This window comes from Cricetulus griseus, chromosome 3 (assembly GCF_003668045.3).
Source record: "Cricetulus griseus strain 17A/GY chromosome 3, alternate assembly CriGri-PICRH-1.0, whole genome shotgun sequence".
Lineage (NCBI taxonomy): Eukaryota > Metazoa > Chordata > Mammalia > Rodentia > Cricetidae > Cricetulus > Cricetulus griseus.
Genome location: NC_048596.1, coordinates 239,959,566 through 239,985,726, shown reverse-complemented (window position 1 = coordinate 239,985,726; position 26,161 = coordinate 239,959,566). Strand labels below are relative to the sequence as shown.

The 26,161-nt window shown below is 40.2% G+C and overlaps 1 protein-coding gene across 2 annotated transcripts in view; it reads left to right on the top strand.

Annotated features, from left to right (window-relative positions):
* The window catches only part of Sugct (succinyl-CoA:glutarate-CoA transferase), a 755,657-nt gene that overhangs the window by 344,150 nt on the left and 385,346 nt on the right, over nucleotides 1-26,161 (top strand). For both annotated transcript variants that reach the window (XM_027409391.2, XM_027409390.2), the window contains exon 12: nucleotides 5,749-5,851. In XM_027409391.2, the coding sequence (XP_027265192.1) occupies nucleotides 5,749-5,851 (103 nt within the window). The remainder of the gene's footprint in view (nucleotides 1-5,748; nucleotides 5,852-26,161) is intronic.

Here is a 26,161-nt window from a genome sequence, read left to right as displayed (position 1 = left end):
CATTTAAGCTTGCAGTAAGGGAGTGTACTGTGCTTGAGGTGGGTGGGGAAAGCTGTTCAGTTCATGGAGGCTAGTAAACAGACAGAGACAGGACTGGGTTGGGGTACTAATGTTCCCCCTCCCACTAGATTTAGCCATTTTAATGGTTCCCTGCCTCCAGTAAAAGCCAGTCTGAAAACCAAAGTTTCAGCATATGAGCCTTTGGAGACGATTTGTCTAAGTAATAAGAGTGAGTTAATGACAAGAAGGAATACTTGGACTAGCAGAATAACACAAGAAAAAGAACTAACCAAAAAAGTTCTAAGAGCATTATGATGAGTATCACAGAGCAAACGGATAGGTTAGCTAAAATTGTAAATACTTTGTGAGCACTCTGGAAAGAAGAGTTGCTTTGATACATGGTGGCTTTAGACAATTGGAGACTGTAAGAAAGGGCATTAGTGACTAAATCAGGTTTCATCACTACTTCCAAGCAGTAATGAACTGGCAAAAGATATCCTATCTGTAACATAAATGGTGCTGTCTGGCTCAGAATACTAATCCTGGCATCAAGTGGATTTGACAAAATTCAAGATTAATATTTGAAATAAGTTAATTCCCAGTTAAGGTTGCAGTATTTGAGGCTCCACACAACTACCTAGCAGAGCTGAGCTCTGAAGCTTACTAGTTGGACTTTCCACTCTGTCTTCTCTTCAGGATTCTTTTGCTCTGAGTGTTTAGATCAGCAATTTCCTTTTTTATTTCTTTAGAGTTTTTATGGTTAATGAAAACATGTGTTCTCACTCCTCTGCTTTATAGTTAAAGGAAAGGTTTCTGCATCAGACTTAGATCAAGAGATAGCTTTTTGGTAGAAATGATGGTCTGGTCTTCAGGGACAGGTGAAATGTAGCATGTTCCATCTCTGATTAATTTTGTGGCATATAGGGAACCAGTCCTACCTGCATGCACACAGTGGCCACAGCTTTGACCTGGGATACTGCCTATGCCCCAGTTGCCTTTCTAAAATGCTTAGGCTGCCTTCTATAACATGAAGTAGAGCCCTGTTTTACCCACAACATGAAGTAAACCCCTCTTTTGAAGTTTGTATATATGTTAAATCTTCATGTGTTCCCTCAAGTTTCTTCTAGTTAGCCTGACTCCTATTCTGTGTAGATCTTTTGGATCATTTGCATGGTCCACTGTTGACAAACTATTTGTCTTGAAAATTGATCAGACCAATTATTTACATTAGGAAAATACTCTATGGAAAACATTTTGGATTCAAAGTATCTTTTTGATTCTTTCAACATGTGCCATTCTGATGATTTCTTCTATCTGTCCTTCTAAATATCTATCTAGAAGTGTTGGCTAGGAGGTGACAGGAGCAGTTAGTGAAAAGAAACTTTGAATGTGGAGATCCAACCATAAGCAAGATATTTAGCCTTACATTATGGTGTTTTCATGAAAAAATTGATTTTCAATACTTCAAAGTGAATTATATTATCTCAAAATAAATATAATAGTTAAAAATTATGGGGCTGAATTTAAAATTTTATGTACTACAGGCTTGTCTCAGATTTGTTTTGTAGCCTAGCATAACCTTAATCTGATCCCACTGTTCTCACTTCTGAAATGCTGGTTCTACAGGTGTGTGGCACTATACCCAGTTAGGAAAAAAAATCTGTATCCATTGTAATTCAAGAGAAAAGGAAAGTTATTGTGCTTAATGATAAGAAATAATGCTCTGTATGTAGAAGCTGGTTACTGAATACATATGCAAATGTCTTTACATTCCTGTTTTGCCAATTCACAATGAAGATTAGCAAGTAGTTAAAGCCAGCAACTGTGGTTGTTAATTAACAGAAAAGCTGTTAATACATTTTGCCTCACCAGTAGCTTGTTTTTTTTATTATTTTTAATTAGTTCAAATTAGGGACAAGCTTGTTTCACATGTCAATCCCTTCTCCCTCTCCCTCCCCTCCCCCCACCTTTCCCCTGTACCCTAGACCTACCCCCAACCCCATCCACCCTCCACTCCCCAGGCAGGGTAGGGCCCTCAATGGGGGCTCCCCAAACTCCACCACATAATCCTGGGCTGGGCCTAGGCCCTCCCCCATGTGTCCAGGCCCAGAGTGCATCCTTTCACCTGGGATGGGGTCTCAAAGTTCCTTCTTACACAAGGAAAAAATACTAATCCACTACCAGGGGTCCCTTAGAGTGCCGAGGCCTCCTCATTGACATCCATGTTCAGGGGTCTGGATCAGTCCTGTACCGGCCTCCTAGACAGCAGTCTGGGGTCCCTTGTTCAGGCCAGCTGATTCCTTGGGTTTCACGAGCCTGGTACCCACCCCTTTGATCTTCATTCCTCCCTCTCTGCAACTAAGTTCCAGAGTTCAGTTCAGTGTACATCTGTGGGTGTCTGCCTCTGCTTCCATCAGCCACTGGATGAGGGCTCTAGGATGGCATAAAAAGTAGACATCAGTCTCATTATAGGGGAAGGGCATTAGGTTATTCTCTCCACCATTGCCTAGGTTGTCAGTCCGTGTCATCCTTGTAAGTCTCTGGAAATCTCCCTAGTGCCAGATCTCTCCTTGTACCTATAATGGCTCCCTCTGATATTATATCTCTCATCCTTCTCTCCTTCCCCCAACTCAATATATCTGCTCCTCCATTTCCTTCTCTCCTCTTCTCCTCCTCTCATTCTGGCAGTTCCCTCTGCCCTACCCTCATGTTCCCAATTAGCTCAGGAGTTCCTGCCCCATCCTATTCCTAGGGTCCATGCATTTTTCCCTTAGAGTTCTTCTTGTTTCCTAGTTTCTTTGGTGAAGAGGATTGTAGGCTGGCAATCCTTTGCTCTATGTCTAAAATTCATATATGAGTGAATACATACCATGTTTGTCTTTTTGTGACTGGGTTACCTCACTCAGGATGGTTTCTTCTAGTTCCATCCATTTGCCTGCGAATTTCAAGATTCCATTGCTTTTTTCTGCTGAGTAGTACTCCATTGTATAAATGTACCACATTTTCTCTATCCATTCTTCAGTTGAGGGGCATCTAGGTTGCTTCCAGGTTCTGGCTGTTACAAACAATACTTCTATGAACATGGTTGAACATATGTTCTTGATGTATGGATGTGCATTATTTGGGTATAAGCCCAAGAGAGGAATTGCTGAATCTTGAGGTAGATTGATTCCCATTTTTCTGAGCAACCGCCATACTGATTTCCAAAGTGGTCTTACAAGTTTGCACTCCCACCAGCAATGGAGGAGTGTTCCTTTTTCTCCACATCCTCTCCAGCATAGATTGTCATTCGTGTTTTAGATTTTAGCCATTCTGACAGCTGTGAGATGGTATCTCAGAGTTGTTTTGAGTTGCATTTCTCTGATGGCCAAGGATTTTGAGCACTTTTTTAAGTGTCTTTCAGACATTTCAGAATCCTCTGTTGAGAATTCTCTATTTAGCTCTGCACCCCACTTTTTAATTTCATTGTTTGGAGTTTTGGTGGCTAGCTTCTTAAGTTAATTGTAAATTTTGGTAACCATCCTTCTTTCAGATGTGGGGTTGGTGAAGATCTTTTCCCATTCTGTGGGCTGTCGTTTTGTCTTACTGACTGTGTCCTTTGCCTTACAGAAGCTTCTCAGTTTCAGGAGGTCCCATTTATTAATTGCAGGTCTCAATGTCTGTGCTACTGGTGTAATGTTCAGGAAGCACTCTTCTGTGCCAATTCACTCAAGGGTATCTCCCACTTTCTCTTCTAGAAGATTCAGTGTGGCTGGATTTATGTTGAGATCTTTGATCCATTTGCACTTAAGTTTTGTGCATGGTGACAGATATGGATCTATCTGCAGTCTTCTGCATATCTGAATCCAGTTGTGCCAGCACCATTTGTTGAAGATGCTATCTTTCTTCCATTGTATAGATTTAGCATCTTTGTCAAAAATAAGGTGTTTATAGGTATGTGGGTTAATATCAGGGTTTTCAATTTGATTCCATTGTTCTATCTGTCTATTTTTGTGCCAATACCAAGCTGATTTCAGAACTATGGCTTTACAATAGTGCCTGAAGTCAGGGATGGTGATGCCTCCAGAAGATCCTTTATTGTACAGAGTTGTTTTGTCTATCCTGGGCTTTTGTTTTTCCATATAAAGTTGAGTATTGTACTTTCAAGGTCTGTGAAGAACTGTGTTGGGATTTTGATGGGGATTGCATTGAATCTGTAGATTGCTTTTGATAAGATTGCCATTTTTACTATGTTGATTCTACCTATCCAAGAGCATGGGAGATCTTTCCATGGTGTAGAGTCCCTAGATTCTGGTGGTGTCATATTGGTTTCTCTGTTGTTGAGTGTGTTCTTACTCTGTCTTCTTCCCATGCCTTCTTCCAGTGAGTGCAGGTGGGGTCTCTCCATGTCTCCTGTGACAGATGGAGGGCTCAGCCTCTGGAGGCAGCCGGATGGCAGAGGTTGGTGGGTGGACAAGGATGGGGTGTTTCCGAACTCAGGTTGGGCCTTCCAGTCTGGGAAGGTCCACTCTTGTCTGAGTGGGCTCAGGCAGAATCGAGCAGGGGTTGATGGGGCGGGGGTTGGCGAGCAGAGCAGCGCCCAGACTCACCTGAGGCTCCAGAGCCTACCACAGGATAGAGGGAAGAGTGTATACAGGGGTGAGGTGTGTCCAGACTCAGGGTGGGCCTTTTGGTCTGGGCAGGTCCACTCTTGTGTGGGGGTGTCAGCCATAATCGAGCAGGGGTTGATGGGGGATGTTGAGGGGGGGGGACAAGTAGTGTCCAGAGTCACCTGAGGCTCAGGGCTCGGGCACTCGCTGCAGGACCAGTAGCTTATTTTTTAAAGCTTTTTGTTTATTTTGTTTTGAGGAAGTATCTAGTGCTCTAACCTGGTATGCTGTACCTGAAACTCAAACAACATTTTATATCATGATTTGATGCTCACATTGCAATTGTGATAATTATGTCTGTAGATTACTCAAAAGCATTTATAATTTAATGCATGCCCCCAAAATGTTTCCTTTGCAGGTATGCTCTGTCCAGAGAAACATAGGCTAGAACTAGGAGGAAGCATTCCACTTGCCTGGGTGGTTCTCTGACTGAAGGACCACTCAAGGCACATTCTACAGATATTTTTTTTCTAAACTCTAAGAATAAAACAGCCAAGGAAGTATACCTTTGTGACTATTAGTTACTTTGGGAGATGGCCACATAAGAGAAGAGCTCATATCACCTTCTTTTTTTTCCTTCTCCATTTTTTTATTTAAATTAGAAACGAGATTGTTTTACATGTCAATCCCAGTTCCCTCTCCCCCCCCTCCTCTGACCCCCACCAACTCCCTACCTATCCCATATCCTTTCTGTTCCCCAGGAGGGTGAGACCTTCCCTGGGGGATCTTCGGAGTCTGTCATATCCTTTGGAGCAGGGCCTAGGCCCTCCCCCATGTGTCTAGGCTGAGAGAGTATCTCTCTATGTGGAATGGGTTCACAAAGTGCATAGGTTTCTGAGGCCTCCTTACTGACACCCATGTTCAGGGGGTCTGGATCAGTCCTATGTTCTTTCCCAGCTATCAGTCTGGGGACCATGAACTCCCACTTGTTCAGGTCAGCTGTTTCTTTGGGTTTCATCTACATGGTCTTGACCCCTTTGCTCATCACTCCTCCCTCTCTGTAACTGGATTCCAGTTCAGTTCAGTGTTACATGTGGGTGTCTGCTTCTACCATATCACCTTCTTTAGATTGTAAAATGTGCTATTTGTTTGCACCTAGGTTTGCAGAAGAAGTAACTGCCAAGTGGCTTTGTCTCTTTGAAGGAAGTGGGATTCCATATGGTCCAATCAACAGTATGAAGGATGTGTTCTCTGAAGCCCAGGTTTGTGCTTTCGAATTTTGTGGTTGCTTTTCAAAAAAAAAATCCTTATCGACTTATGTAAAGGAGCAGTAACCATTGACCAGAAGCCTAAATCTCATGATACAAGATTTTACTATTTGACTGAAATTGCTTGTGGGTCTAAAATAAAAAGAATCACAATTTAGAACCATCTAGATGTCTACACTCATATTTACAAGTCTGTTAGATCCAGAATACATAGTTATCTAAAATTTCCTAAGTCCAGGATATTGATTTTTCCTGAAAAACAGAAATACAGCCAGGGGTCAGGACTCAGAAATCCCCATTTATAGAAGTAAATATAAATTTCACAGTTACTATCCATCCTGGTCATATTGCTGTCTCAAAATGTGCAAAGAATGTCAAACTTAGTTCTGTAGAGTTCAGTTTTTTTATAGTTTGGTGAACTGTGTGATTTACAAGACATAAGATAACATGGATAGAATGTGTGCTGAGCAGGAGAAGTCTTCAAATTTAGATGCTCTCATACTGTTTTTACTTTATTGCTTCAATTACTATAACAAATAGAAGCAACTTGCCGTATCTCAGATTCATGTAATAATCTCAAAATATAAGGGAACTCTATTTATTCTATGAAGATTTTACTATGACTCAGGTATCTTGACAAGTTCTATCATTTGCAAAATTATGGAATACTTTTTCTTGGGTTCTTTATCCATATATAGTAGAAGATTTTAATTTTAAGTGAATTATTTGAAATAACATACACTTTTTGAAAGGAGAAGAACTTTGTTGGAATGAATCTCTTAACATGAATGCCTTTATTTTATATAAATGCTCACTTAAAGGAAATGTGAATGCATTTAGTTCGGTAGTTACAATACTTACTGTAGAAAAGTAAATAAATTCAGGAATTCTTTTATGGTTTGGTTTCCTGCCAAGAATGTGAGGTATTATTTTCACAATAAAATAATAGGGAGTTTGGGTTTGAGATTAGGGGTCCATCTGATGTGTGAGTTGTGTGAGTAATGAGAAAGGGACCACAAATATTAGGGATTTATGCCTGCTTACTCCTGGGAAAAGGGGATCATGTGCACATCTATCTGTGCCCCACAAAGCTGGTGTGCACACTTTATGTCCTTAACTATCGCTTTAAGCTGTGGTTGTGAGATGTGTAGGACTCCAGTTTTTCTCAATTTAGTGTACATTTCCCCAGAGATATCTCTCAAAATTTATTCCTCAGCAGTATTGTTATTCCATGTATGTTTTCTCAGGAATAAAGATGCCAAAGCAAAAGTAAATTTCTATAATATTAATATTGTAAGATTATCTAATTTTAGGTTTCATTTTCTAAAAAAAATATTTTAGTCACTACCATAATATTGCTCAAGTGATGGTCTGATTCAGAGAGAATATAGGCTCATCTCTGTTTTCATAACTAATTGTCCCATTTAGTCAGTTTAATTACAAATGAATTTTGGTTAATTTAATAATTTTCAATTCAAATCAATTGCTTTGGACTGCATTTTTTTTTTTTTTTGCTTTTAGTCTAGGGCATATATATATATAGGCTATCAACTGAAGAAGAATGATTTATTTTTTGTCAGGCACTATTTTCTCATATCACTTTCAAAGACATTACAAAACGCCCTCTTACCCACCAAAAGTAAGTTTTAATTATCATAATCCTATCACCAGAAATATTTAATTTACTTAATTATATTCTGATTGCTATTGATTATCGAACCACAGAAACAAAAAAAAAGAGTTGTCTTCTTCATACACAATCAGATATTTCTTTGGAATTTAGGCACTGAAATATACATGTACAGCTTCTCTGGACTTTATAAACGCTAGCTAACATTGTAATCTTAGCATTATAGAAATAATCAAAGATGACAGTGAAATTTTCAAGTGGTCTTGTTTGTTCCATCCAAGAAATGGATTGCCTCCTTTCCCTTTACTTGAAGTGTTTATTCACCTAAACTTTACAATTTTGAAAGAATTGTATAATGTGGGGGAAATCATAGTTTAAAATGTATAAAATAGTTTAGAAAAACACATTAATGTGACATGCAAAATTGTTCATTCAGTCAGCTTGTTGGCTTATTCCTGTAATCCTATCACTCAGGAAGTTGAGGCAGACAGAATGTCATGATTTCAAGGCTTTCCTGGGCTACATGCAAAGTTAAAGACTGGCTGGGCTAAGAGTAAGACCTTATCTCAAAAAACAAAACAAATCAAAATATAAATGCCCATTTAAAGGAATATTTCATTTATTCAGTTGCCTTTTTGTGTTTACTAGGTACCATGTGGTAGCAATTTAGTACAAATTAGTATTCTATGCATTTATAAAAATAAATTCAAAATTGCCTGAACTAGCAGGTATGCAGTAATATTTGTAGATTGATCATCAAATGATCATCAAATCATCAAATGAAAATTTAGTTAACTGTGGAGAGAACAGGTTTCTTAAAATTTCAAGTGGTTTCTTTGTGCCTCAGAAAAGGGGTGGAAATGTTTTTGGTGACCTCTGGGGACTAAGTGCCAAATAGTGTCAGGATTGGTTACTACTTTTATGAACATTCTACGCTATAAGCTTTTTTTAATGTCAAATGTTAAAATAGAATTTCTCTCTCTGTTGACAGCATCAGATAGCATGTTACTAGAGAGTAGAGATACAGGGAAGGCTGCATACTAACTTAATATAATGGCAGCTTTCATTATAATGATGCTTGCTGTTTGAATGAGAATGAGAATACTCCACCAACCCCATAGGCTTATATGTTTGAAAGCTTAGTCTTCAGTTGGTGGAACTGTTTGGGAAGGATTGGGGATGTGGCCTTATTGGAGAAGGTGTGTCACTGGGAGTGGGCTTTGAGGTTTCAAAAGACTCACACATTCTTAGCTAGGTCTCTCTGCCTAATGCTTACAGATCAAGATGTAAGTTCTTAGCTACTGCTGTAGAGCCATGCCTACCTGCCTGTTATGTTTCCCATCTTCTGAAACGTAAGCCCCAACTCTATTCTATAGGTTGTGTTGGTTATGGTCCTTTACCAGAGCACCTGAAAGTTTTTTAAGATGGTACCTTTAGTTTTTTATTCTTGTTACAGGCAGTCTTGACTTACCTATGCCTAAGGATAGAGTGACATTCAGTCTAGCCATGGAGATAACTCACTAAAATCATACTTGGTTATGAAAGACCCCCGAAGAGGCACTTTCGTAGAGGGAGACCCATACACCCAGGAATCAGCGAGGCCACGAACTGGATGCAAAAAACAAGAGGCTTTATTGGAGACGCGGGTACCCGGGGCGACTTAGCCTTTGTGTGGCTAAGCGCCCCGAGCCAAGGGAAAGGGGTCCTTATATAGGGAAAAAGGCGCAAGCTAGGAGCAGGGATTCTATTGGATAATTCTAATGAGGCATTATACAGAGCTATTCCCATTGGTCAATGTATATGAGGCGCTATACAGGGTTATTCAAATGAGGCAAAGTACAGAGTTATTCAAATGAGGTGAAACACAGAGTCTTTCAAATGAGGCGAAATACAGAATTATTTCCATTGGATGGTTCAAATGAGACACAGAGCCATTCCAGATCAGCATATTCTCAAGGTCTGGTGTCTGGTACAGCAGACTCAATTCCCCCCCCCCTTCCTGATGGCTGACCTTGGGGGCGGAGACCTTGGGACGGAGTGTTTCTCTTCGGGCGGGGCGGGGGCTCAGGGGCAGGGCTCCAGGCCGGCTCACTCAGTGTTTGTTCTCGTGCCGACCCACCTGGTGCTCGCCCTCGTGCCGGCCCACCCGGTGCTCGTTCTCGGGCTGGCCCACCTGGTGCTCATTCTCGGGCCGGCCCACCCGGTGCTCGTTCTCGGGCCTGCCCACCTGGTGCTCGTTGCTCGGCCCCAGCCCCGAGGCGCGGTGCCAGGCGGGGCGGGCCGGGGGCGCGAGCCCTGCCGGGGTGAAGGCTTGGGAGGCCCCGGCAGCTTCGGGGCAGGGGGCTCAGGGGCATTTCGAGCGGGTCTTTCATTCCCCCATTTCTCTTGTAACTGAATGGAATCTTCCATTCAGAGGTCTCTGGTTAGGTCTTTCTCTAAGCTTGGCCATGCTGCCTCTAACTATTCCTGTATGGTCTGTATAGGACTACCTCAGAGAGTGATGTTAAGGATTTCTCGAGTGCATTGACTGACTCTTTTAGGACCTGGATATCTGTGTGCATGGCTTGCTGTAGAAGTTTGAAATGATTAATTCCCTATGCCGGCTGCTATGCCCCCCACTGTTATCCCTCCTAATAATAGGGCCACGGTAAAGGATATTGGCTCCCTCTTATATCGGGTTGATTTCCCTAATATGCTGTAAAGGAAATAAGGAGAGGCATAGAGGTGGTACCGGTGGAGCCCTTTTGCCATCCTCTGGTTACCCGAATTTTGTCCCATGAGGATGAAGGCTTCCAGTGAGCATCCCCTGTCGTTTCGCATCCCCATGCAAGGGAGTTCCTTTTGACTTAGCATTCCAACCAGGGAAAATGGACGGCGAAATTTCTTTCCAAACTGCTTTCTGCTGACTTTGGGACGAAGTTAGGGACCCCAGAAGGTTGAAATGCTAGTCAAAAGCAAAAAGGAATTTTAGGCAATGGGGAATCCATCAGGGGCTTCTGGTGTAGCAGACACTGTTGTAGAGATAGGGGGTGTCCACATCAGCAGACTGGTTCACATCCATAGCAAGTCCAGGGCTCGCCGTCTACTTAGAACAGCCTGTAGTCCGCAACTGATATTCAGATGTCTGTCAGAAGCAGAAACCTGTTTAAGACATATTTAAACTGGGAACAGAGGTTAAAACTTATTTATTGAAGCCCACAGTGCAGAAAAAGCAGATATCTGGATATCTGTTCAAACAGCAAGAACACATTTATAACTTTGAGTCCTAGCAAAAACTACAGATTTGGGCTATAAGCATGTACATTTTTCTTCTGTCCAGAGAGCTAGGTATGGATTGGACAGGGGTGCCTTTGGCCTGATGAAAAGCCCTTTAAGTTTGTACTTAGATGACAACCAAAATAAACTTAAAAACCTTGAGCTTGTGCCTGAACAGTAGATAGTCATTATTTTATCAGCTAACATACTGACTAGTCTATAGTGGATCTGACTGTCTGATGCTGTCAAGCTGACAACCAGTAATATTTCAGAGATCTGAGAAGGGTATATTTTATCCGAATCTACTAAAAAAATGACAGAAGCCAGTTAGAAGCAAGTCCATATACAGTTAGCCAAACCCAAGTTTCTCCATTATCGTTGGAGGCAGGTGTCTCAAAGAACAGCAATCTTCGCCAGGCCTATATTGTGAGAGGTTTTATTTTCTCTCTGTGGAAGAGGGACATGGAAAAGACTGACCTTGTTTTGTCTAGGCAAAGGGGTACAATCAATTTTCCAGCGTCCAGCAGCTTTGTCCACGGTCTCGGCCAGGTTCTGGCAGGCGGCAGGTTTTATATCTGAGCATCTCGCTCACTGGTCCAGGTGCAGGAACTGAGGTGCCTGTAATCTTCTTTGGAGATTTTGGGTCATTGTCAGGATCTGGCAGTCTGTCTGACATTATAACAATTTAAATGCCATATTCTGAAGATCTCTGAAGCATTAGAGGTCTGTTTGTCTGTTTTAATTACTTGCCTTAAGCATACATTAAGTATCTACAGGTGGCTAGGTAAGGTCTTATTTCTGTAAATAATTAGCACCTGCTCTAGAGAGGTACAGGTGATGCAAGGCCAGGGCAGGCACATCTAAGTGCCAGGATTCCTTAAACAGTAGCTTAACTTCTTTCTTAGGCAGGGTTTTTCTGTGACTTGTAACAACCTTTTCTCTGACCTTTGACAACTTTCCTCTGACCTTCTATAACTTTTCTCTGACCTTTTACAACTTTCCTCTGACCTTCTATAACTTGCTTTAACCCTCTGTAACTTTCTGTGACCTCCAACAACTTGCTTTAACCCTCTGTAACTTTTACCGCTTGCTTTAACTCTTTATCCTACCTTTTAGTTCATTTCTCTGACTCTCTTAGACATTCTTAGACAAGTTTCCTTTTTTTTTCTTTCCCTCTTTATTATTTAAGTCTCCTACATTTTTTTTTCATTTCTCAGTTAACATCAAAATTTTATCAAAGTCCTTTTTACAGTTCTTAATAACTTTAAGGCCGTTTAGATGTCCGGATCAGGCCAGATAAGTTTATACGCTCGAGCTGAGGAACAAAGAGTAATTCATTTGCGTTTATGCACATCAATTACAAAACAAAGGCCAAACAACACAGAACACAGAACAGGTTTTCGCAGCGCGGTTTCGACAGAGAGTCGAAAGGAAGAATTGAGAGGGGGTCGGTCGAAGAAGGGGGCCCTCCTTCTTCGTCCCCAGTAAAGATTGCAAATCCCTCAAGCCGAGGGCCTTCTCCAAAGAGACTGGGAAGATGTCCAGTCATAGATCTAGGTTCAAAGTACAAATCCCTCACCCCGAGGGCTTCCCAAGTTCAAAGTACAAATCCCTCACCCCGAGGGCTTCAAACGCTACCAGGACGTCTCCTGGAGCCGTGGTCCGGAGTCCGAGCTCGTCAGCTCCTCTCGGATCCGCCAAATACAAATGTACACAGCTGTATACTACAAACGCAAGCGCAATTCACAAAACGGATTCAGACAGACAGACAAGACGAGACGAGACGAGACAAGACAAGACAAGACAGCGGATCCGCACAACGCTTACCTCCCAAACGTGGGTCGGTGGTCCCTGGGCGGGGGTCTCTATCCCGGACGAGCCCCCAAATGAAAGACCCCCGAAGAGGCACTTTCGTAGAGGGAGACCCACACACCCAGGAATCAGCGAGGCCACGAACTGGATGCAAAAAACAAGAGGCTTTATTGGAGACGCGGGTACCCGGGGCGACTTAGCCTTTGTGTGGCTAAGCGCCCCGAGCCAAGGGAAAGGGGTCCTTATATAGGGAAAAAGGCGCAAGCTAGGAGCAGGGATTCTATTGGATAATTCTAATGAGGCATTATACAGAGCTATTCCCATTGGTCAATGTATATGAGGCGCTATACAGGGTTATTCAAATGAGGCAAAGTACAGAGTTATTCAAATGAGGTGAAACACAGAGTCTTTCAAATGAGGCGAAATACAGAATCATTTCCATTGGATGGTTCAAATGAGACACAGAGCCATTCCAGATCAGCATATTCTCAAGGTCTGGTGTCTGGTACAGCAGACTCAATTCCCCCCCCCCTTCCTGATGGCTGACCTTGGGGGCGGAGACCTTGGGACGGAGTGTTTCTCTTCGGGCGGGGCGGGGGCTCAGGGGCAGGGCTCCAGGCCGGCTCACTCGGTGTTTGTTCTCGTGCCGACCCACCCGGTGCTCGTTCTCGGGCTGGCCCACCTGGTGCTCATTCTCGGGCCGGCCCACCCGGTGCTCGTTCTCGGGCCTGCCCACCTGGTGCTCGTTGCTCGGCCCCAGCCCCGAGGCGCGGTGCCAGGCGGGGCGGGCTGGGGGCGCGAGCCCTGCCGGGGTGAAGGCTTGGGAGGCCCCGGCAGCTTCGGGGCAGGGGGCTCAGGGGCACTTCGGGGGGTCTTTCAGTTACCTTCTTTGAAAATGTATTCACAAACTCTTTGCCAAAAGTGTGCAGGTCTCCCTCATTTCTGATTGACAATCATCTACACTTTTTAATTTTCTATAGAAAATACTTTTTGAAGTATGATTTCTGTTTGAAGTGTCCTACTATTCTTTCCCTGTGATCAATTACAGTTTCTTGGCCCTGGGTACAAGGAACTGGCCACTTGCATTCAGATGTGGGAATGGGTCACCAGTTCTGTGGCCCCATGCCCCATGTGTGCTGTGCCAGCACAGCTGCTTGCTCAATTAGAAATCACTTTGGTTGAAGTACAAGGCCTGGAACAAGGCACAGGAAGGAAGTTCCTGATGAGGTGAAAAGCAGTATGTCCAACTATGGGGCTGGGAGAGGGAGACAGGAAACTCAAAGAATAGCAGAGAATTTTGTGTGGCACTTATCAAGTAGACCACTTAGATTCCACCTGTGGTTGGAAATTCTTTGTAGAAAATGAAAATTTGCTTGATGGTAAAAACTATTTCTAACGTAACAATTTCATCATATTCTTGTTTTCCAAGACAACATGATTTTTTATCTCAACTGAAAAGCAACAGATGATACACTTTATCTTGACTAAATGGAAGGCTGTCTACCTCTTAATCCTCTGATTAAATGATCTTGGTTCAAGTGATCCCTGGTTCAAATGACCCCTGTGAACATCCACTGTTAATCACAAATACTACAAGGGCTTTTGTCTGAATGTACCAACAGTTCTGAGATGTTTTGACTCAAAACTCTTGAAATGATAGTTTTATTGTTTTCCTACCCCCATGGCAAATTATATGAGGGAAGCTCTATAGTTATACAGTGTAATATAGACTATCTACATGGACATTTTAATGGCTAACCTGTTTCCCAAGTGCGTTCTTAAAATATCTTTTTTTCTCAGTCAGGCCAAGATTGTGCAGTACATTAAAGGGATTCTTAAAACGTTTCAACAGCTTACAAGATGACCTCATCATGGTCCTATGAACATGCCCTTGGGAACATGTGCATGAGATGGATTGTGATTTGAGTGTTTCCAACTCAAACAAACTTAAAAGAAAATGCAATTTTTAATAGAAACTATTCAGATTCTTGTAAAACTAGGTATGGATCCTACCACAGAGAGGGTTTTTAAAGTGTCATTATCTACACTGAGCATCAAGGAGCACACCAGCCTGCCTCGGGATTATCCTGCAGACTGTTTCTGCTCATTTTTGAGTATCGTCATCATATATTGAACTCTTTAGTTAAAAACTATGAATGATTAGAGAACCCATGTTTTTCTCTGTCCTTGATGTTATGACCTGAGGGTGGGGAAGAAGGGCAAAGGGAGTCACAAATGGGTGTTATTTACCTTAGTTTCCCATTTGTACCACACAAGTTGAATATGTCAGGTGTAAGACATCACCAGGAAACATCACTTCTGAGAAATATTGTGAGGGAAACATCAGGATTATTGAAATATCACAGCTGGCCCCGATTTTAACTAGTGCCAAACACCTGCAGCTCTAACGGAACCAAAACAAAACCCCACCCTGTGGCGGCATGCCATCTCTTAACAGCCCTCTCTAACTTTGCATACCATCAAATTGAGTTTTAACATTTCCTACAGGAATCTTATTCTTCTCATCCCAGAAGGCCATTACAACTCCTTTTGTAAATATTTCGTATGGGATAAACATGTCATAGAAACAAAGTAAAGTATTGAAATACTTGATGGCAGAAAACTGTTGTTTTAAGTCTCATCATTTGTGAAAGTCTGTGAAGTTAGTGGCTTTATTAATCTCAAGGCTAGCTCATACTCTCTAAGTGATGTAATTTTAGCACATTTTGGCAAAGTTTGAGAGCATCTGGGAAAAAAGGCCTTGAATATTCATATAGTAAGCATCAGAGGAACCATAAAATTAGTGGCTGCCTTTCGTAGACACACCACACACACACACACACACACACACACACACACACACACACACACACACACACACTTCTGGTACTAAATATTATCTTTGATCAATTTTATTCTTTAGTGGAGTTGCTTGGGCTTCTGGGAGTTATTCAAGGCTTATATTCTTATCTAATACTGTAGGATAATGCCTGGAGTCTGTCTATAAAATGTAATTTCTATAACAAGAAACCTGTTGATGAAGGTCTGAGTAAAATAGTTTGTCTGGAAATAGTTATGTAGTAATTTAAATGTAATTGGCCCCCATGGTTTCATAGGGAGTGGCACTATTAGGAGGAGTGGCTTTGATGGAGTGAGTACAGCCTTGTAGGAGGAAGTGTGTCATTGTGGGGGTGTGCTTTGAGGTTTCCTTTGCGATGCCTCTTGTTCAAGTCAGCTGTTTCTGTGGGTTTCACTAGCTTGGTTTTGACCCCTTTGCTCATCACTCCTCCTTCTCTGCAAATGGATTCATATTCAGTTCAATTTTTAGCTGTGGTTATCTGCTTCTATTTCCATCAGCTGCTGGATGAAGGCTTTGTGATGGTATATAAGTTAGTCATCAATCTCGTTATAAGGGAGGGCATTTAAGGTAGCCTCTCCACTGTTGCTTAGATGGTTAGTTGGTATCATCCTTGTAGGTCTCTGGACATTTATTTCCCTACTGCCTGATTTCACTTTAAACCTATACTGGCTACCACTTTGATGGTATCTCTTATTTTGCTTTCCTCTATTCTTCCTCTACACAAACTTCCTACTCCCTTATGTCCTCGCCACCCCTCCTATTCTCCACTTCTCATTCTCCTAGTTCCCTCTTCCCTCCCCCCATGCTCCCAATTTGCCCAGGAGAACTCCCTTTCCCCTTCTCCAAGGGAGCACCTATGTCTCTTATAGAATCCTCGTTGTTTCCTAGCTTCTCTGGTGGTACGGATTACAGGCTGGTAATCTTCTGCTCTATGTGTAAAATCCATATATGAGTGAGTGCATACCATGTTTGTCTTTTTGTGACTGGGTTACCTTGCTCAGAATTCTTTCTTCTAGTTCCATCCACTTGCCTGCAAATTTCAGTACTCCATTGTTCCCCACCCCCCCACTGAGTAGTACTCCATTGTGTAAATGTACCACATTTTCTCTATCCATTCTCCAGTTGAGGGGCATCAAGGTTGCTTCCAGGTTCTGACTATTACAAATAGTGCTTCTATGAACATATTTGAGAAGATGTCCTTGTTGTATGAATGTGCTTTTTTGGAGTATATGCCTAAGAGTGGAATTGCTGGATCTTGTGGTAGACTGATAACCGTTTTCCTGAGGAATTGCCATACTGATTTCCAAAGTGGCTAAATGAGCTGGCACTCCCACCAGCAGTGGAGGAGTGTTCCCCTTTCTCCACATTCTCTCCAACATAAACTGTCATTAGTGTTTTTGATTTTAGCCATTCTGACTTGAGTAAGATGATATGTCAGAGTTGTTTTGATTTGCATTACCCTGATGGCTAAGGATGTTGAGCACTTTCTTATGTGTCTTTCAGCCATTTTATATTCCTCTGTTGAGAATTCCCTATTTAGTTCTGTACCGTACTTTTTAATTGGATTATTAGGTGTTTTGGAAACTAGTTTCTTGAGTTCTTTGTAAATTTTGGAGATCAGTCCTCTGTCGGATATGGGGTTGGTGAATATCTGTTCCCAATCTGTGGGCTGCTGTTTTGTCTTTCTGACTGTGTCCTTTGCCTTACAGAAGTTTCTCAGTTTCAGGAGGTCCCATTTATTAATTGTTGATCTCACTGTCTGTGCTACAGGTGTAATGTTCAGGAAGATGTCTCCTGTACCAATTTGTTCAAGGGTACTTCCCACTTTGTCTTCTAATAGGTTCAGTGTGCCTGGTTTATGTTGAGGTCTTTGATCCATTTGGACTTAAGTTTGTGCATGGAAATACACATGCATTTATTTGCTTCCAGCAAAGCTTTCTATCACTATAAATGGAGAAAACTATTCAGAGTAAATTCAGAGGTCACTTTATAAGACACCAGGAAAACTGCCACATCCTCAGATATCAGATATGTCAAATCACTGAATAGTAAAAGCTGGAACCCTATATTGTCATCTTCCTAATTATTGAGAAAAACTTGGGGCAGGTGGGATGTTGGGGGGAGGAGAGGGAGAGGGAGAAGCGATTGACATCTGAAGCAAGCTTGTTCCTAATTTGAACTAATAAAATAAAATAAAATAAAAAGTGACCTCCTGTCTTTGACACTGTATCTCTTCCTGATGAGACTGCTCAGCATGTAGCTAATTTTTCAGCTCCAAATATAAAACCTACATTTTCTGAGCATTCTCACACTATCTCAGAGTAGACATTTATGGCATTATCACTGACTTTTACCAGATCTTGACCTTTCCATCCAGAGACACAATCTGCTTTTGGTGTGTATATGCTACCAGGAAAGTTAATTAGTGTTTTCTGGGGATGTTTTAAGGCATGCTAATAAGTATAAATAATACTAAAATATTGTTGATGAAATATTTAAATGTTTACATGGAACCTGTTGTGTGTTTTATCCTTATAACAATTTTGTCATGCCATTCTCACTTTAAGTCCCTTGGTGCCACAAGTGGCTGCAATGTGGGTGGCACCCACCTAGACAATTGAAAAAAAATATCTAGGAATTATTTTCAGCTTTGTATAGTTTGTAATTATTTTAGTTTTCATTAGTATCTCCCAACTCAATAAAACATTTAAGTCTTAAGCATTTCCTTCTGTGAAAGCTCTATTTAATAACAATTTATCTATATTTCCTTTTCTGAAAGCTCTATTTAATAACAATACATCTGCATTTCCTTTCGTGAAATCTCTATTTAATAACAATATATATGACTGCCCATTTCTTTTTCAGTTTTGTGAGAAATTCAAATCTTTTGTAGTTAAAAAGGAAAAGATGTTGCTTAAATGATTTCTATAGTAGCAACATAATAAATTATCATCTAATAATATAATAAATGATCATCTCTCTCTTTTGATACATTGATACATTTTGATACATTGTTAGACTTAGGGACTTCATTCCTGCTGCCTGCTTTAGAGGGAACTAAAAACTAAAACAGAAAGCTCTTATAGGAAGCTTTATTAATTGGATGAAAGTCAGAAGGAAGTTTGAAAAGAATGTAAAGACATAGTCATTCATAGCTGAGGAGACGTTATTCAGATGTCAGTTATTCCTGGATTAATTACAGCTGTAGTATAATTGCAATGTAAGCCCCAGTGGGATGTCTTTCAACTGATGTATAAAATTATTTTTTCTGGACTATTTGAAAAAAAAATATGGACAATAATAGCAAATATTTGGATGGTGAGATAGAACATCAGGTAAAGACTCTTGCTGTCAAATCTGATGATTAAATTAAATCCCCGAGACCCATAAGGTGGACAGAAAGAAGTGACTCCCTCAATATTATATAGGTCTTAAAGATGTATGTAAAATATGTATATCACTAGAGGGAAGCATGTATTAGCATACTATGCTGGATAGTTTTTTTCCCCAGATTTTTTTTTATTTGACTTAGAAATAAGATTGTTTTACATGACAATCCCAGTTCCCTTCTTCCTCCCATCTCCCTTACCACCACCCCCCAAACTAAAACCCTACCTATCACATATCATTTTTGCTCCCCCTGGATGGTGATGCCTTCCATAGGGTGTCATCAGAGTCTATCATATCCTTTGGGAGTGGCTCAGGAAGTATTCCTCTGTGTGGAATGGGCTCCCAAAGTCCACACCTATGCTAGGGATAAGTACTGAACTACTACATCAGGTCCTGTAGATTTCCGAGGTTTCCTTACTGAAACCCATCTTCCTAGGGTCTGCATCAGTCCAATGCTGGTATCCCAGCTATCAGTCTGGGGAGCAAGAGTTCCCCGATGTTCAGGTCAGCTATTTCTGTGGGTTTCACCAGCCTGGTCTGGACCCCTTTGCTCTTCACTCGTACTTCTCTGCATCTGGTTTCCAGTTCAGTTCGGTGATTAGTTGTGGGTTTCTGCTTCTACTTCCACCAGCAGCTGCTGGATGAGGGCTATCGGGTAGCATATAAGTCAGTCATCAATCTCATTATCAGGGGAAGGCATTTAAGGTAGCCTCTCCTCTGTTGCTTGGATTGTTAGTTGGTGTCATCTTTGTAAATCTCCAGACATTTCCCTAGTGCCTGATTTCTCTGTAAACCTAAAATGTTTCCCTCTATTATGGTATCTTTATTCTTGTTACCTTCTATTTATTCTTTGCCTGACTCAGCCTTTCTGCTCCCTCACGTCCTCTGCATCCCTCCTCTTCTCCCCTTCACATTCTCCTAGCTCCCACCTCCTCTTCCCTTGCTCCCAATTTGCTCAGGGGAACTTGACCTTTTCTACTTCTCCAGGGGACCATGTATGTCTCTCTTAGGGTCCTCCTTTTTTACTAGCTTCTCTGGCAGTGTGGATTGTAGGCTGGTAATCCTTTACTCTATGTCTAAAATCCACATATGAGTGAGTACATACCATGTTTGTCATTTTGTGATTGGGTTACCTCACTCAGAATGGTTTCTTCTAGTTCCATCCATTTTCCTGCAAATTTCAGGATTCCATTTTTTCCCACTGAGTAGTACTCCATTGTGTAAGTGTACCACATTTTCTCTATCCATTTTTCAGTTGAGGGGCATCTAGGCTGCTTCCAGTTTCTGGCTATTACAAAACATGCTGCTATGAACATCGTTGAAGAGATGTCCTTGTATGAATGTGCTTCTTTTGGGTATATGCCTAGGAGTGGCATTGCTGGATCTTGTGGTAGACTGATTCCCATTTTCTTGAGGAGTCACCATACTGATTTCCAAAGTGGCTATACAAGTTGGCACTCCCACCAGCAGTGGAGGAATGCTCCCCTTTCTCCACATCCTCTCCAGCATAAACTGTCATTAATGTTTTTGATTTTGGTCATTCTGACAGGAGTAAGATGGTATGTCAGAGTTGTTTTGATTTGCATTTCCCTGCTGGCTAAGGCTGGATAGTTTTTGTCAACTTGACACAAGACAAAGTCATAAAAGAGGAGGGAACCTGAATTAAGAAACTGCTTCTATAAGATCTGGTTATAAGCAAGGCAGTAGAGCATTTTTTTAATTAGTGATTGATAGGAAAGGCCCATCCCATTGTGGGTGGTGCTATCTCTGGGCTGGTGGTCCTGGGTTCTATAAAAAAGCAGGTTGAGAAAACCATGATGAATAAGTCAGTAAGTAGCTTCCCTCCATGGTCATTGCATCAACTCCTGCCTCCATGTTCCTGCCCTGTTTGAATTCCTTCAGTGATGGACTATGATGTTGAAGTGTAAAACAAATAAACCCTTTCTTCCCCAACTTGCTTTTGTCATGGTGTTTCATCATAATAATAGTAACTCTAATGAAGAAACATATGTACAGTCAAGCCACAATAACTAAAAGAGTATGGCCCTAGTAGACAGCAGTGGAATAAATGAATGGAACATGAAGGGAAACAAATTATTTCACAGATTTTTTAGGGGACAGAAACAGAATGTCAAGAAGACAAAGAAAGATTGATTTTATTCAAAGTAAATAAGCAATACTTTTACTAGTTACAATTTATACCTAATAAGTAATAAGTGCCCTAGGAGGATTTGTTTTAAATTGAAACTACTCTTGGTTTATTTTTACTGCCTCTTCTTTATTTAAATTAAAATAGAATTACATAATTGCCTCATTATCTTTCCTCTCTGAAGCCCTCCCCATGTATCTCCCTTGTTGCCTTTCAAATTCATAGCCTTTTTTTTTCTTTTGGTTTTTTGAGACAGGGTTTCTCTGTGGCTTTGGAGGCTGTCCTGGAACTAGCTCTTGTAGACCAGGCTGGTCTCGAACTCACAGAGATCCTCCTGCCTCTGCCTCCCGAGTGCTGGGATTAAAGGCATGTGCCACCAACGCCTGCCTGTCTTTTTTTTTTTTTTTTTTGAGTTCAGATCTTATTTAGGCAACTTCGTGGCTGTTTTTTAGTCTCTTGGATTTTTTTTTTGGCCAGAAACATGAAAGGGAGCATCTCATTCCTCATCAAGGTTTTTTGTTAGCTATCCTGTGGCTCTTGGGAGAAGCTTTATCAGTACATGTGGCAAGGTGTCATTTGAACTATTTATGTGCATGTATACATATATACTTATATGTATTACATGTAACTTTAGGCAAACAACTAATTTGATTCCTTGTTGCCTTTTCAGACATCCTTTCCATTATTTTATACTCCTCTCCTCTTGTATCAACCTCTCTCTATCTTCCCTAAAGTCCCTTCCCCACTGTTTCAGTTTTCCTCTTCAAATCACTTTTATTCTGTTAATACTCACTCCAGTGTTCCTCCAACTACCACAGTCCCTTTTACTTTCTTGAGTATATTTACTCCAGTTATAGGCTCTCATTTGAAGATTTAGAGGTAGGAGCTAGAGATGAGAGAGATCATGTAGCACTTGTTTTTCTGGGTATGAGTTACGTCACTCAGAATGATCCTTTCTAGTTCTATCAGTTGACATAATATTTCATGATTTTGTTTTTATTTACAGCCGAATCTTATTCCATATTTAAAGGTACCACAGTTTCACTATCCATTCATCAGTTGAGTGATATTTATATTGTAAAATTATTTTAAGACTGAAATATTAATGAAAAACATATCCTGAGAAAAGGAAAAGCTAAGCAAATCAGTAAAAAGTGCTACAAAAATAATTTGACAAATTTGATAAATACAAGTAAAACCTGTATGGTTCTAGTGGTGATAAAAAAAATGGAAGTAATAGAGCAGTAGAAAATTCTTGTGACAAATATTTTGGAAAGCTGTTGCTCAGAAACATTAAGACCTTAGAAATGTTAGAATTCAGTTAGACCTAAAAAAATAGACAAAAGATAGAATGCCTGCCTAGAAAACCCAGGAAGCTGGGCGTTGGTGGCACACGCTTTTAATCCCAGCACTCCGGAGGCAGGGGCAGGCGGATCTCTGTGGGTTCGAGACCAGCCTTGTCTCTAGAGCAAGTGCCAGGATAGGCTCCAAAGCTACACAGAGAAACCCTGTCTCAAAAAACCAAAAAAACGACAAACCAAAAAAAAAAAAAAAAAAAAAAAAAAAAAAAAACCAGGAAATGCACATAAACCAGCAACCTAATACCCAGTGTTAGGAATAAAGAATAGCAATTCACAATTAAGTGCCAAATTTATGTATTTATTTTTGTCTTTCCATCACTGAAAGTGTGTCTATATTTCATAGATATGTATATTTGTATACATACATATGGATACAGATCATGTGGATACAGATCATGCTTAACCCTAGGAATGGAGAGGACATGTGAGCACTGTTTGCTGGTACACACTGTTTGCTGGAAACTGTTTGAAAATACACATCAAATACTTTAAACTGCTTATACTCTGACTCAGCAGTACTCTTCCTGGATTGCTACAAAACTAATCTCAAATGGGTCAAAATGCATTTCAGGTATTCTAGCTGAAAGTTAAAAATAAACTATTTGCGCAGCTATGATAAATGAGTTGAATTTTTAGTAAAGGATGCATTTACTATGTTACATTTTTTAAAAATATTGCATTCATAAAGATGAAAAAGCAGAAACAAAATTGTTTATATATATGTATTTCTCAGCCATGTAAAACATTCTTTCTAACAATAGTGTTACTTTTGTAATCAGAAGTATAAGTAAATTTAGAAATCTTCAAAGTCTTATTTAACTCCCTAACTGGAAGCTTAAAATGAATTGTGGCCATCTCTTCATATATAGAGCCAGAACCAATGCTGCATATTACATTGCATAGGAGAAAACAATACTTTGTATTTTGATTTTCTAGAATGATTTGTTGGCGATCCATCCTCGTTATATTGTTGGCAGTATTGGATGGGGACTATGACTGAAAGAGACTCATCACAAATTGTAGTTTAAGAACTTTTCTAAAATGATTAATCACAAGGGAGGAGAAATCTGATCTGCTTGGGAAAATAGTGTGTGGACTTTCTCTTACCTTCCCAGCCTCACTGATTTCTGTTCTCTTTGAATTTTGTGAAAGTCAACACCCTTCTCCCTGGTATGAAGTTTGTATTTCTCTGTTTACTTGTGTGGAACAGTTAGCCATTTGATTGTCGTATTTGGAAAAAATATTCAAGTTTATTGCTGTTTTTTCAAAAACCCAACTTAAAAAATCTATCAAATTGTGTGACTTATTTATATAATTTAGATCTACCATATGACACAACTTAGAGGGATAAAATCACTGTCTTAAAGAGGTTATCTGTCAGGCTCACAACCAAAAATATAAGAGGTATCTGTCTTCTGAAGCTGATACAGAAATAACCAAGTGTTAGTAAATACAAGAATGAAGAACATGTGATACATATATAAGATAATACTATTGAGCCTTGAAAATAGGACATCTTCCATTTGCAAAAATGGTTGAACTAGAGGATATTATGTTAGCTAAAATTAGTCAGACATTGACAAATATTTTATTTTCTAAGTTATATGTAAATCTGAGAAATTTGAGCTTACTGAAGCAGAATTGTGGTTAACTAGAACTTGAAGTGTTAAGAAAATGGGAGATGTTAATCACTGTAAATATTATCTCAGAAGGTGAGTAGTATCTGGATATAATTTGCAGTATTAAGGATTACAAATAATAACAATGTGTCATCTTATAATTTGCTGAGGAGCATAGATAAGTATCTCATTCTGTCATGGGAAAAGGTAACCTTGGGAAGCTGTATTAAATAGGTTGACTATCATAAAAAATGTATCACTGAATCAAAGTATAACTTGTCCACACATGTGCACTCATGTGTGTACACACACACACATACACACACACACACAGTCACACAGACAATTTGCCAGTTACACCTCAATAAAGCTGGAGACATTATCTATAATGTCCAAATAAAACAAAAGTAGATAAATAGATACAAAATGGTCCAATCCTTTCTTTGGAGGCCTATGAAAAAGTTTCCTGTGTTGTATAATAATTCAGCATAGATCAGTGAATGAGAGTCTCATCCCCTCCTATGCCACCCTTCCCGCATCCATCCTCTATTCTATCTCCTTTCTTATTTCTTTTTTCTCTTTTATTTCCTCAATATTGACAATTTTTATATGTGAATGTTATAGTCATCTGCCATTTTTATTGTAGTCACCCTGGTGGATGTACCTCTAGTAGATATGAAGTGATTTTAGTTTCTGCTTTTATTTCTAATGATGTAGTATACATTTTAATGTTCTTGTTAATCATTTACATTTTCTCTAGAAAATGCCTACTCACAAACAAGTAAGACCCTAAAAGAGGCAAACTTTGTTCCCTGGAGAGGGGGAAAGGGTCACCATCTCCTGAGTAAATTGAGAACATGAGAAGAAAGGGGAGGAAGCTACAAGAGTGAGAAGGGAAGAAAAGGAAGGATGCAGAGGTCATGAGGAAACAGAAAGGTTGAGTCAGGTGTAGATTAGAAGAAAGGATATGTGATAGGTAGGGTTTTTAGTTGGGGTGGTAGGGGAGGAAGTGAGGGAGAAGGGAACTGGGATTGTCATGTAATTCAATCTTGTTTGTAATTCAAAGATATAAAAAATAAAAACTAAAACAAACAAAAAGAAAATGCCTACTACTCACATTTTTGGCTATTTTAAATTTGTTACATTGTTATTTTATAATGGTACTGCGAGAATTTGTAGATGTTCTAGATATAATCCTTATTTACTAGTATTTGTTTTCACTATATTGTCTGTCTTTTCATGTTGTTTTAACTTTTTATTTCTTATTTAACTCAGGCTGTCCCCAAAGTCATTATATACCTGAGCATGGCCTTAAGCTTTTGCTACTCCTGTCTCTACCTCCCAAGAGTTGGGGTTACAGGAATGTGTTACCATGCCTAGTCTATGATGCTGGGTTCAAATGCAGGGCTGTACCTCAACTACTTTTTGGTAGTTTGTAGCATAAAACTTTTAATCTTGTTACATTCTAGGTTCTCTCTCTGTGTGTGTGTCTCTCAAAATCACTTATGTTTTTCATTCTATATAAATAAACCATCACCACTTCGAAGCTCTTGGATTTTTTTCTAAATATTTCAAGCCTTATGTTTAGATCTATGTTCTATTTTGAGAGACAGTACAGGATCCAACGTCTGTGTTTTGCATGAGGATATCTATGTGTCTCACTGGCATTTGTGGAAGAGATGATTCTTGTTGTTGTTGTTGTTGTTGTTGTTGTTGTTGTTGTTCTTCTTCTTCTTCTTCTTCTTCTTCTTCTTCTTCTTCTTCTTCTTCTTCTTCTTCTTCTTCTTCTTCTTCTTCTTCTTCTTCTTCTTCTTCTGTCTTCTTCTTTTCAAGACAGGGTTTCTTTGTGCAGCTGTGGCTGTCCTAGAATTAGCTCTATAGGCTAGGATGGCCGTGAACTCACAGATATCTGCCTGCCTCTACCTCCCAAGTACTGGGATCAAAGATGTGCACCACCACCCGACAAAGACATTATTTTTAATTTTTTTATTTATTTAAAAGGTTTCTTTTTCATTTTACATACAAACTACAGTTCCCCTTCCCTCTTCCTCTCAATCTCCATATTCAGCTCCATACAGTGGGGAGGGGCTTGGTCCTGCCTCTACTTGAGATTATTCTTATCACATTGAATTTTCTTGGCATTCTGGCTCAAAATGAGCTAAACACTAATCACCTTTTCCAAACCTGTCATTATTTAGAAATGTCTTGTTTAAGTTCTAAATTTTCAT